The following is a 13,493-nucleotide window of genomic DNA, read 5'->3' as shown; positions in this document are numbered from 1 at the left end:
GAAGTCACTCAGCTGATAAGTGGCAGAGCCGGGATTAGAACCTATGACCTCTGACTCCCAAGCCTGGGCTCTTTGCACTAAGCCATGCTGCTTCTCTAATAATAATAATAATAATAATGGTATTTGTTAAGTGCCTACTTTGATCATGAGCCTCATGCGGGACAGAAGACTGTGTCCAACCTGATTATACACCACTACACCACTATTACAAGTACAAACCCCATTATTATTATTATTGATAACAGTAATAATGAATATTAATCAATCAATGGCATTTATAGAGTGCTTACTGTGTGCAAAGCACTATACTAAGTGCTTGGGAGAGTACAATACAACAGAGTTGGTAGACACAATTCCTGCCCATAAGGAGCTTACACTCTAGAAACTATAGTAATAGTAATAAATCAGTCAGTAGTATTTGTTGAGCACTTAGTGATGGATGAGCTCTCCTTTTGGACTAGGAACATGTCTACCAACTGGGTTATACACTCCCAAGCACTTAGTACAGTGCTTCGCACACAGTAAGTGCTCAATAAACACTATCGACTGATTGATCGATGAGCCTCCATCCTGAGGCCTCTGAACCGAGCTGTTGTAGAGAGGGGTGTTGGAAGCTCACTCCGTGCCACATGGACTTTCTCGTTTTCCACCTAGGGCATGGAGTAGTACGAACAAATTCCCAGGCAGGGGTGCAGGACGTTGCAACACGCGAGTGCTGTTGTCACCCTTATTTGCCTCAGAACCAGCTCTACAACCTAGGTCCCCCAATTCCCAGAGCGGTAGAGATCCATGTTGGAATGGTGGTTCATTAGCAAAACGAAGTTTGAGTCAGCTGGAAGATGGATGGAGGGAAACCAGTGTTACCCATAATTCCATTCATTACACATCCCCCTGCTCCCTTTAATATGTGGGCGTGGGGACGTTTAGGTTTTACTGATCCTCACTTGTGGAATTTTGGTATTATTGTCTGTAAAGCAATTTATGATGTGCCAAGAACTGTACTAAACACCGGGGTAGGTACACAGTTCCTGCCCACACTGGGCTCACAGTCTGAGGGAGGGAGGGAAGGTACTTAATCTTCATTTTGCAAATGAGGAAATTGAGGCAAGGAGCAGCCAAGTGACTTGCCCGAAGTCCCACAGCCGGGGAACGGCAGAACTGGGATTCAAATCGAGCAATCCTGACTCCTTGCCCTGCGCTCTTTCCCCTAGGCCGAGGGGTTTCTCTGATTAGCTCCTTTGAAACAAATTGATTTCAACTTCCAAATTGAACCTCTGATTTCCTTCAGCCTCTTCTCGGTCTTGTTCCCCAAGCCCCAGGGCAAAAGACCTCCCTGCGGATGGCTCCTGGATTTAAGCTGGAATTCTACTCTGGAAGTCCCTGGGGAAAACTGAGATTCCATTTGTTCTTAGGTGGTTCTCTGGCAGGAGCATTACGAAGAGGAATTTTAGCAATTAAGGGAAAAGAGCTGATACTGTAGAGTTTATTTTAGTTACACCTCACATCAATTAGTGGCACCAGGATTTCCTCCTCTCAAAGGCAAAACAGCTAATTAAACAAGTTTCTCTCCTTTTTTTGCATTCAGCACTTCATCACAGATGGGGGTGTGTGTGTTTGCGTGTGTGTGTATGCATGCACATGTATGCGTGTGTTTATGTCTGCATTTGCACATGTGTCATGCAGCCAGGCTGTGGCCTGGGGAGAAAGGGGAGAGATAGCAGACCCTTTCTCTTCTCCTCTCCTTGAGGTCCCGGGGCTAAAGCAGCAGAACCCTGAGTCTCCTGTAAGCATGGAAGCTTCCCACCAAAGCTGGCTTCCCGCTGTCAACTGAAAAGGCAGACCTGGCCAGAAGCTGGATATAGCTCCTATTCTATTTATTTTGTTAATGATGTGCATTTAGCTTTAATTCTATTTGTTCTGACGACTTGACACCTGTCCACATGTTTTGTTTTGTTCTCTGTCTCCCCCTTCTAGACTGTGAGCCTGTTGTTGTGTAGGGACCCTCTCTATATGGTGCCAACTTGTACTTCCCAAGCACTTAGTACAGTGCTCTGCCCACAGTAAGTGCTCAATAAATATGATTGAATGAATGAATGAACCAGCCTGGGTCTCAGCAGTGGCAGCAGGATCCATCTCCTGAGCCCACAGAGAATCACAGGATCTATACCGAGGCTTTAGGGATCATTTGTTCAATCATATTTATTGAGCACTTACCGTGTGCGAAACATTGAACTAAGCACTTGGGAGTGTATGATATAAAAATAGACAGACATGATCCCTGCCCTCAGTAAGCAGAGAAGCAGTGTAGCTCAGTGAAAACAGCCCGGGCTTGGGAGTCAGAGGTCATGGGTTCAAATTCCGACTCCGCTGCTCATCAGCTGTGTGACTTTTGGCAAGTCACTTAACTTCTCTGTGCCTCAGTTACCTCATCTGTAAAATGGGGATTAAGATTGTGAGCCCCACATGGGACCTGATAACCCTGTATCCTCCCCAGCACTTAGAACAGTGCTTTGCACATAGTAAGTGCTTAACAAATACCAAAAATATTATTATTATTAAGCTAGAGGGGGAAATGGACATTTCTATAAATGAATAAATGACAGCTATGAACTTTGCACATAGTAAGCGCTTAATAAATGCCATCATTATTATAAGTGCTGTGGGGCTGTGTGTGGGGGAGGAATAAAGGGAGCAAGTCAGGGCAACGCAGAGTGGGAGAAGAGGAAAGGAGGGCTTAGCCAGGGAAGACCTCTTGGAGGAGATGTGCTCTCAGTAAGGCTTTGAAGTGGGGGAGATTGTCTGACCAATCAATCAATCATATTTACTGAGCACTTACTAGGTGCAGAATAATAATAATAATAATGGCATTTATTAAGTGCTTACTATGTGCAAAGCACTATTCTAAGCGCTGGGGAGGTTACAAGGTGATCAGGTTGTCCCACAGGGGGCTCACTTTACAGATGAGGTAACTGAGGCACAGAGAAGTTAAGTGACTTGCCCAAAGTCACACAGCTGACAATTGGCAGAGCCAGAATTTGAACCCATGACCTCTGACTCCAAAGCCCTTGCTCTTTCCACTGAGCCACACTGCTTCTCTGAAGACTGCAGAAGACTGTACTAAGCACTTGGGAGAGTACAGTATAACAGAGTTGGTCGACAGGCAATGTGCTACCAGTCAAAACTCACCTGTGCTGGGCAGCAGCGGCCTGGAAGACAGTTGAGGGTGGAGACTCAGGTTTACTGCGCGGAAGGAGGCAATGGTAAATCGCTTCTGTATTTTTTACCAAGAAAACTCTATGTATACATTACCAGAATGATCACAGATGGAAGTGGGGCACTCTGGGAGTGATTTGTCCATGGCATCACTATGGGTCGGACACGACTCGACAGCGTAACAACAACATCAAATTCAATGATTATTATTTAGGTTTTACCCTTTGTTAAGAAGTGATTGTAAGCTCTTTGGGGTCAGGGGTCATGAGCTTCTGTATTTTTTTTACCAAGAAAACTCTATGGATACATTACCAGAACGATCGCAGATGGAAGTGGGACACTCTGGGAGTGATGTGTCCATGGCGTCACTATGGGTCGGACACGACTCGACAGCATAAGACAACAACAACATCAAATTCAATGATTATTATTTAGGTTTTACCCTTTGTTAAGAAGTGATTGTAAGCTCTTTGGGGGCAGGGGTCATGACTATCAATTCTGTTGTAATAGTAGTAGTAATAGTATTTATTCAGCACTTACTGCGTGCAGAGCATTGGAAAGAACACACAGGGGGAATTAGACATAATTCCTGTCCTTTGAGGGGGTCACAACTGAAAAGACTCACAGTCTTAAGTTCAGTGTTCTGCACACAGTAAGCAATAAATGCCACTGATGATGGTGATGACAGGAGAGGTGCTTGAGGCAGCTTTGGCAATTGGCCTCAAATACTCCATTTGACCCCTAGCCACGTCTCCCCCACCCCGGGTCGGTGTCAATCTGGACTTTGGGGGGTCGAGGGGTCTGTCCGCCAGCTTTTCATTCTGTGTGCCAGGCACACTTAGGTGTGAGAAGGGGGAGATTAGGAGTGAGAGACAGAGAGAGAGACACAAGCGAGGGAATGCAGTGAGGATAAGTCCGAGGGACAGAGCTGAAGGAGTCTTTGGAGAGGGGATTGATCAGAGGTCCAAAGCGACCCATCCAGGAAGCAAGTGGGGATCCTGCATGAACCCTTCTTCCTCCTCCTCTTCCTCCCTTCCCCATACTGCCCTCCGACCAGGAGTCCCTGGCAGGAACCACTCTTTCTGCTGCAAAGACTCGTGGTTCCAGGCCGAACACTCGAAATGAACCAAACCCACAGCGGTTTCACACAGAGTGACATGAAAAGTGAACAGAAGCAACTTGGGAAGTCTGAGATCTAGGGGAAGGAGCATGGGTCTGGCCATGAAGAGGTGTGGGTTCTAATTCTGGCTCCACCACTAAGCTGTTGGGTGACCTGGACAGGTCCCTTTACTTCTCTGGGCCTCAGTGTCCTCATCTGTAAAATGGGGATTAAGTGCCCATTCTCCTTCCCCCTTAGACTGTGAGCCCAGTGTGGGACAGGGACTGTGTCTGATCTGATTGTATTGTATCTAACCCGACATTTGGCCCATAGTAAGTGCTTAACGAATATCATTCTTATCTGGCATCACCACTTGCCCCCTCTAGCCAAGTTTCCTCTCCTCAAATTGCCCCCCATGCAACCAACAGCCAGGTTCACCCCCAGGAAGGAACTGCTCTCTGGCCCAGAGGACTGGAAACAGGGGGTACAAACACCTTCTCTGCCCAGCCCTCTGGCTCTGAGTGACACCAGCTAAGGAATACTGGGACCAGGCCACTCGCTCCCCAATTTTGTACTTGAAAACTCTCGTTCAAGATCCCGGAGACCCAGAACTAATCATCATGGCCTAGCAGAAAGAACACGAGCTTGGGAGTGAGAGGACCTGCTGGGTTGCTGCGTGCAAACTTGGGCAAGTGACTTTGCTTTGGGGAGCCTCTGTTTCCTCAACTGTAAAATGGGAATTCAGCGCCAAAGCACTGTGGCCTAGTGGGTAGAGAACGGGCCTAGGATACAGGCGGTCATGGGTTCTAATCCCGGTTCTGCCACTTGTCTGCTGTGTGACCTTGAGCAAGTCACTTCACTTCCTCTGTGCCTCAGTTACCTCTTCTGTAAAATGGGGATGAAGACTGTGAGTCTTATGTGGACTGTGTCCAACCTGATTACCCTGTATCTACCTCAGTGCTTAAAACAGTGCCTGGCACATAGTAAGCACTTAACAAAACCAGAAAAAAATACCTGTTCTCCCTTCCCCTTAGACTCTGAGCCCTGTGTGGGACAAGAACTGTGTCTGAGCTGATAACCTTGTATCTAGTATGGTGTTTGGTACCTAAGAAAGGGCCTAACAAATATCACTGTTATTATTGCTATTACTAAAGGTATGAATATCAATTTCCAAGTGCCATTCTTCATTTTACTGTACAGTTCTGACTGTCTTCGTTACAGCATTTAAATGATATCCTCATTACAGCATATAAATAGACATTCTCGGATGCTCTGACTTCCTGATTTGATAAACGCTAAGCGATCAATCCTGGAAACACGTAGAGATAATTGGCTAGGCTTCCACACATGTAGAAAACAGAAATGTCAACAGTCAAAGCATCAAACATTCGTTTCGAGATTGCCCCTTTCCCAGGCCTCAGCCTGCCCTTAAAGTAAGTCAGAGTAGTTCGGAGGTCTGGAAGGCTGGTTGGAGCTGAAAGCAACTGGACCCCAATTCTTAGTGGGTCAGAAAGGAAACTGTTCTAGGGCTGGCCCACTCAATCAATGAATGGTATTTATAGAGCACTTACTGTGTGCAGAGTACTGTACTAAGCACTTGGGAGGGTACAACAGAACAATAGGACAGACACATTTCCTGTCCACAGGTAGCTTACAGTCTAAGGGTAGCCCGCTCCACTCAGATGACCACGGGGCCTGGTTGCTTCTCCTTCAGGGATCTGCTCCCAGGCATCTTATGTCATTTCCCGAAGCCTGCTCGGGAGCATTTGGGCTTTGGGGTTCCCAAAAGGTCCATTTCCCCTGGAAACCTTGCTGCCTTGGGTGACTCCCTTGGCTGGAGTCCAGGTGGAGATGCCTGCTGGAAGGAAGCCTGGAAACCCATCTAAGAAGGGTCACTGTCTTTGGGGGTTGAAGATGCTTGTCCTGCATTGTTCTGCCCCAGTTCCGGGTGGGATGGGATGGTCGCGTTGGTGTCCTGACTGATGAGGGTCTGGGGAGAGAGTCCCCTCGATGGTCCGGCACAAAAACCTGGGGGAGAAAGGTCACATAAGAAAGCCCCAGAAAACCCAAATCCTGTTGAACAGATCCAAAAGACCTTAATAGGAAAAGGAATTGTATTAGTACTATTAGTAATAGTAGTTGTAGTAGCAGTGGTGGTGGTGATGGCTACAGTAGAAATAATAATAAAAATAATAATAATAATGATAATGGTATTTATTAAATGCTTACTATGTGCCAAGCACTACTCTAAGCACCGGGGTAGACACAAGGTGATCAGGTTGTCCCACTTGGGGCTCACAGTCTTAATCCCCATTTTCCAGATGAGGTCACTGAGGCACAGAGAAGTGAAGTGACTTGCCCAAAGTCACACAGCTGATGTGGCAGAGGTAGGATTAGAACCCAGGACCTCTGACTCCCAAGCGTGGTCGTAGCAGTAGCGGAAATGGGTGTAGTAGTGGTGGCGGTAGTGGGAATAGAGGCAGTAGCGGTACTAGTAACAGTAGTGGAAGTGGTAATAGTAGTTGTTATGGTAGTAGGAGGAGTGACCTTGGGGAAGTCACTTCACTTCCCTGTGCCTCAGTTCCCACATTTGCCAAATGGAGATGCAGGACTTGTTCTCTCTCCTACTTCTCCGCCCAAGTGGGACCTAATTAGTACAGTATGGGAAGCAGCGTGGCTCAGTGGAAAGAGCTTTGGAGTCAGGGGTCATGGGTTCAAATCCTGGCTCTGCCAATTGTCAGCTCTGTGACTTTGGGCAAGTCACTTCACTTTTCTGTTCCTCAGTTACCTCATCTGTAAAATGGGGATTAAGACTGTGAGCCCCCCATGGGACAAGGTACTAGTAGCAGTATTAGAGAAGCAGTGTGGCTTAGTGGAAAGAGCATGGACTTGGGAGTCAGAGGATGTGTGTTCTAATCCTGGCTCCACCACCTGTCTGTTGTGTGACCTTGGACAAGCCACTTAACTTCTCTGTGCCTTAGTTACCTCATCTGTAAAATGAGGATTAAAACTGTGAGCCCGCCGTGGGACAACCTGATCACCTTGTAACCTCCCCAGCGCTTAGAACAGTGCTTTGCACATAGTAAGCGCTCAACAAATACCATCATTATTATTATTAGTAGTAGTGGTAGTAATAGCAGTAGTGATAGCCGTAGAGGTGGTAGAAGAAATAATAGTGATAATATTTATTGAGCATCCCCACAGGGCAGTACATTGACCATGTTGGGCCAGTGATTGTCAGGTTTCCCAGCAGAAGAAACAGCCTGGCCTAGTGGGAAGAGTACAGAACCAAGCGTCTGGAGTCCTGGGTTCTAATTCTGGCTCTGCCATTGGCCTGCTGTGTGATCTTGGGCAAGTCCCTTAACTTCTCTGGGCCTTAGTTACCTCATCCGTAAAATGGGGATGAAGACTGCGAGCCCCAAGTGGGACAATTTGGGGATTAAATACCTATCCCCACCCTTTTAGACTGTGAACTCTATGTGGGACAGGAACTGTGTCCTATTTCAGTTATTCATTCATTCAATCAATTCAATTGAGAAGCAGCATGGCCCAGTGGAAAGAGCACAGGCTTGGGAGTCGGAGGTCATGGGTTCGAATCCCGTCTCTGCCACTTGTCAGCTGTTTGACCTTGGGCAAGCCACTTAACTTCTCTGTGCCTCAGTTATCTCATTTGGAAAATGGGGATTAAGACCGTGAGCCCCACGTGGGACAACCTGATCACCTTGTATCCTCCCAGTGTTTAGAACAGTGCTTCACACACAGTAAGCACTTAACAAATACCATCATGATTATTATTATTATTCAATCATATTTACTGAGCACTTACTGTGTGCAAAGCACTGTACTAAGCACTTCAAAAGTACAATTCAGCCATTTGATGATGATAATTACAACTGTGGTATTTGTTAAGTGCTTAGTATAAGCCAAACACTGTATTCTAAATAGGAGGGAGAACAGGCATTGAATTCCCATTTTGCAGATGAGGGAAATGAGGCACAGAGAAGCTAAGTGACGTGCCCAAAGTCACACAGCAGATACATGGCAGAGTTGGGATTAGAGCCCAGGTCCTCAGACTCCCAGGCCTGTGCTCTTTCCACTAGGCCATGGTGCTTCCCTGCATTCTTGGAGTACTGAATGTGCTTTGCATTATTTGTTTTCTGCAGTTTTCTCAGTGTGTCCCCACATACTTTTCCCCAAGAATGATTAGTGCATCCCTTTTTGACGGGCTTAAGGTAGACTCACCTCAGAAAATGTTGGATATATATTGACCTCAGTAGCCAATCCCGCAAAGAAATTTACATTTCTACATAATATCTCTGCTTTCCTTCTGTTGTTTCTTAAAGGATGCCCACCTTACTTCAAGAAGTAATTTGAGGAACTGGAAGAAGGGAATTCAATAAAAATCACCAAAGCAACTTCATTTTAGTGATGGGAAGCAGCATGGCCTTGTGGGAAGAGCCCAGGCCTGGGAGTCATTCATTCATTCATTCATTCATCCAACCGTATTTATTGAACGCTTACTGTGTGCAGAGCACTGTACTAAGCCCTTGGAATGTACAATTCAGCAACAAATAGAGACTATCCCTACCCAACAACAAGTCAGAGGACTTGGGTTCTAACCCTGATCCACCACTCTTCTGCTGTGTGACCTTGGGCAAATCACTTTACTTCTCTGAACCTCAGTTTCCTCTACTGTAAAATGGAGCCCTGTGTGGGACGGGACTATGTCCAGCCTGATTAACTTGTGTCTACCCCAGTGCTTAGAATAATGCTTGACACATAGAGCTTAACACACACCTTAAAACCAAATAATAAAACAAAGTAATACTTGCAAAGCTTCCAGGGCTCGGCACACAGTAAGCGCTGAACAAATACCATTATTACAAGACAAGAAAAGAAAATCCAAGATACCTACCGGGGAAGCAGTGCTACCATAGGCGCCAGGACACAAGTCAAATAAAAGACAGGGTCACCCAGGAGGTTCTGTAGGGTCCAGTATGGGTTGGATGGAGGGAAACAGGTTGAGCAGGAAGCGTTGTACACCAAAGCCACCAGGAAAAACAAAAGGAGGCTGCAGCCACAAGACACCACATGGAGCCAGGTCTGGGAGGGATCAGGATAACAACAATAACAACAATTGCGGAATCTGTTAAGCACTTAATGTGTGTCGGACACTTTACGAAGTGCTGGGGCGGATACAAGAAAATCGGGTTGGATACAGTCCCCGTCCCACACGGGGCTCACAGTCTCAATCCCCATTTTACAGAGGGGGTAACTGAGTGCAGAGAAGTGAAGTGACTTGCCCAAGGTCACACACAGGTGGTGTGTGGTGGAGTCAGGATTAGAACCCAGTACCTTCTGACTCCTGGGCCCGTACTCTAGGCGCTATGCCATTCTGCTTCTCAAAGGAAAGGTCTCTTCAGCTTTGTTTGCTTGTTGGGTTGAATGCTGATGGGCTCAGACTTCGGGGTGTTTAGTGGAGCTACAATCCCGAGCCCGTCCTCACAGTGAACTGCCTCCAGAGCCACTGGGCACCATATCCTGCCTCGACTATTGCATCAGCCTCCTAGCTGATCTCCCTGCCTCCAGCCTCTCCCCTCTCCAGTCCAAATTTCACTCTGCCGCCTGGATCATTTCTCTACACCAAGTTTTGCACGTCTCCTGACTCCTCAAAAACCTCCACTGGTTGCCCATCCACCTCTCCATCAGACACTCCATTAGCTCACCCCTTCCTACCCAACTTCACCCCACTGACACTACAACCCAGCCCACATACTTCAGTCCTTTAACACAAACCTTCTTAGTTTACCTCCATCTTGTCTCTCTCATGACAAGCTATTGGAGAGCAAACACTTGAAGATGCCAGTTAGGTAGGGAAGAAGGGAGGGGACAAGAGTTTTGATAAGGTGCTAAGGAACAGGGTCAGATGCTCAGGTGGAGGGGGTGGATTTTGAGAGAAGGCAGGAGATCTCCTCCAGAGATACTACTCAGAAAGATGGGCGAGTTGAAGAAGGGGCAGAGGCGGAAATCATATTTCCTCCTAGAAGCCTTTTCTCCCTCCTTTCTGTCTCCTATGAAATTGGGTCCATTCCTCTTTGCAGTTGATACTCTCTCCATTTCCTCCCCCAGCCCCACAGCACTTTAGGTACATAGCTTTCACTCTCCTGCTTCACCTATTTGTTTTAATGTCTTGTCTCCCTCACCAGATTGGAAGTTCCTGGAGGGCAGGGATCCTATCTACCAACTCTATTGTACTCTCCCAAGCATTTAGTTCAGTGCTCTGCACACTGTTAGCACTCAGTAAACACCACCAAGGAATTGACTGATGGTTAAAGAGAACAGAGCCAGCTCTGGGTGCTGTGGGTAGCTTACCCATGTCTTGGTTTCAATGCCCAGGTGCAATATTATGGTGAAGAGGGTGATGGCAGTGACGGAGGTCCCCCAGGAGAACACGTCTACGGTGGAGCTGGCATAGGCCTGCAACGAGGGGGCGGCTCTCAGGATTGGTCACCCGCCCACCCACACACCCGAAACTGGGGACAAAACATGCCCACTTACGAAGTAGGGGACGAAAAAGCAAATGAGGCTTTGGTAGAAGGCGTCTGCCATGGTGATCCAGAACATCTGAGGCTGGAATTCCTGAGAGACATAAGTGAGCGTGAGGTAACGGGAAAGAGCTGGTCTCTTAAGAAACCTGTCGCCACGAAATACAGAGCTTGAGTTTCCTGGCACCCCGGGACGGGGCCGGGTGGAGGGATTTATTTCCGGAAGGGCAGAGATTATGGTATTTGATACGTGCTTACGATTTACCGAGCACTGTTCTAAGTGCTGGGGTAGATATGAGGTAATCAGGTTGGACACGGCCCCTCTCCCACATGGGGCTCACAGTCTTAATTACCACTTCACAGATCAGGGAATTGAGGCCCAGAGAAGTGAAGTGACTTGATTGCAGACAAGTGATGGAGCTGGAGTTGTGGCAGCCATGATCCTGGTTAAAGGCCATCAAGGACCCGGAGATTAGGGTCCTGGTTGCCAGCCAAGGTGGCTATTGGGAAGTTTTTTGTGACCCAATTTGACCTCAGTACAGTGGCCTGCCTGGTGGCTCAGTTGGTCACAGGAGCAAGGAGAAGCTAAGTGACTTGCCCAAAGTCACATGGCAGATACATGGCAGAGCTGGGATTAGAACCCAGGTCCTCAGACTCCCAGGCCTGTGCTCTTTCCATTAGGCCATGGTGCTTCCTTGGAGTACTGAATGTACTTTGCATTATTTGTTTTCTGCAGTCCTCTCAATGTGTCCCCATATACTTTTCCCCAAGAATGATTAGTGCATCCCTTTTTGACAGACTTGTCAGACTCACCACAGAAAATGTTAGATAAATGTTGACCTCAGTAGCCAATTCCTCAAAGAAATTTACATTTCTACATAATATCTCTGTTTTCCTCCTGTTGTTTCTTAAAGGATGCCTACTTTACTTCAGGAAGTAATTTGAGAAACTGGAAGAAGGGAATTCAATAAAAGTCACCAAAGCAACTTCATTTTAAAAATTTTAAAGGAGCAAGAAACTCCTTTCCTTGGGTTTGAGAGCAGTCAATCACCTTGCCCCTTCCTACCCTACCTCCCTGATTTCCAATTATAATCAGTGTGCATATTTCGTTCCTCAAATGCCAACCTTCTCACTGTACCTGAACTCGTCTATCTCACCGCTAACCTACTGCCCACGTTCCGCTGCTGACCTGGAACACTCTCCCTCTTCATCTCCTACGGACAACTACGCTCCCCACCTTCAAAGCCTTATTGAAGGCACATCTCCTCCAAGAGGCCTTCCCTCACTAAACCCTCATTTCCTCTTCTCCCATCTCCTTCTGCACAGCCCTTGTATTTGGATTTGTTCCCTTTCTTCACCCTCTCAGCCCCACGGCACTTACGTACACATCTGTAATTTATTTAAGTATATTACTTTCTATCTCCCCCACTAGACTGTCAGCTCACTGTGGGCAGGGAACACAACTATCAACTCTGTCATAATATACTCTCCCAAGTGCTTAGTTCAGTGTTCTGCACACAGTAAGTGCTCCAGTGATTGACTGGTGCTGTCTGCCAAAGCAACAGTTAGGCACCTCCCTAGCCCATGAGCCAACTGGAGCTCAGGGGACTCTCCCCTGCCCATCTAGAGCCTGGTTCTTGCCTCTCTCTCTTCCCGTTACCCCCTGCCCAAGAGCCCACTGAGAAAAATAATAATAATAATAATAATAATAATAATAATAATAATGGTTTTTGTTAAGCACTTACTCTGTGTCAAGTAATGTTCTAAATCCTGAGGTAGTGACAAGTTAGGTTGGACACAGTCCCTGTCCCACATGGGGCTCCCAGTCTTAATCCCCATTTTACAGATAGGGGAACTGAGGCATAGAGAAGTGAAATGACTTGCCCAAGGTCCCACAGCAGATAAGTGGCAGAGCAAACAAGGTACAGTGAGAAGGTAGCATTAAAGGAGTGAAACGGGCAGGTTACTACTATTACTACTACAATTACTACAACTTCTACTACTTCTACTAGTTCTACTATTACTGTAACACGTCTGCTAACTTGGTTGTATTGTATGCTCACACGCGCTCAGTACGGTGCTCAGCACATAGTAAGCGCTCCATCAAGTCCACCGATCGATTACTATTCAGTCATCTGGTGAATGCAGATCTAGTTAATGCAAAGATGAAAAATTTATGTTCCTTGATCTCAGGGAGCAGGGGGTGAGTTGCAGCAGAATTTGCCAATCCACTAAGGGGCTCAGAGGGCAGAAACCTCTGTGTTTACTATGGTTTCTATTGCACACCCGATCTTAGGGCCAGGGAGCCACTGGATAGCAACTTTTCCATCTTCCAAAGGATCTTGACAATTCAACAGATTGGAAAGACCAGTTACTGGTGGTGGGTCTCAAGGACAAATTTGCAAGCACTGTGAGGCCCCGAGATGAATCACTGGGTTTGAAAACAAACGGAACAGCTATAGTTAAAGGTCGCCGCTAATAATTGTGGTATTTGTTAAGTGCTTACTACAGGCCAGGCACTGTACTAAGCTCTGGGATGGATACAAGCAAACTGGGTTGGACACAGTCCCTGGCTACCAACCCCTTGTCCACACTCTCCCTCTGGCCTGGAAATCTTTCCCATTTCATATTTCACA

The 13,493-nt window shown here is 46.8% G+C and overlaps 1 protein-coding gene across 1 annotated transcript in view; it reads right to left on the bottom strand.

Annotated features, from left to right (window-relative positions):
* Positions 1-5,343: 5,343 nt before the first annotated feature.
* The window catches only part of ATP10A (ATPase phospholipid transporting 10A (putative)), a 95,342-nt gene continuing 87,192 nt past the window's right edge, over positions 5,344-13,493 (bottom strand). Inside the window, exons 19-22 of the mRNA XM_038760118.1 lie at positions 10,871-10,951; positions 10,685-10,789; positions 9,228-9,415; positions 5,344-6,340 (exon numbers count right to left, since the gene is read on the bottom strand). Of these exons, the coding sequence (XP_038616046.1) occupies positions 6,205-6,340; positions 9,228-9,415; positions 10,685-10,789; positions 10,871-10,951 (510 nt within the window). The 3' untranslated portion in view covers positions 5,344-6,204. The remainder of the gene's footprint in view (positions 6,341-9,227; positions 9,416-10,684; positions 10,790-10,870; positions 10,952-13,493) is intronic.

Source organism: Tachyglossus aculeatus, chromosome 18 (assembly GCF_015852505.1).
Source record: "Tachyglossus aculeatus isolate mTacAcu1 chromosome 18, mTacAcu1.pri, whole genome shotgun sequence".
NCBI lineage: Eukaryota > Metazoa > Chordata > Mammalia > Monotremata > Tachyglossidae > Tachyglossus > Tachyglossus aculeatus.
Note: the sequence above shows the minus strand (reverse complement) of the source record. Positions and strands in the feature narration are given on the sequence as shown.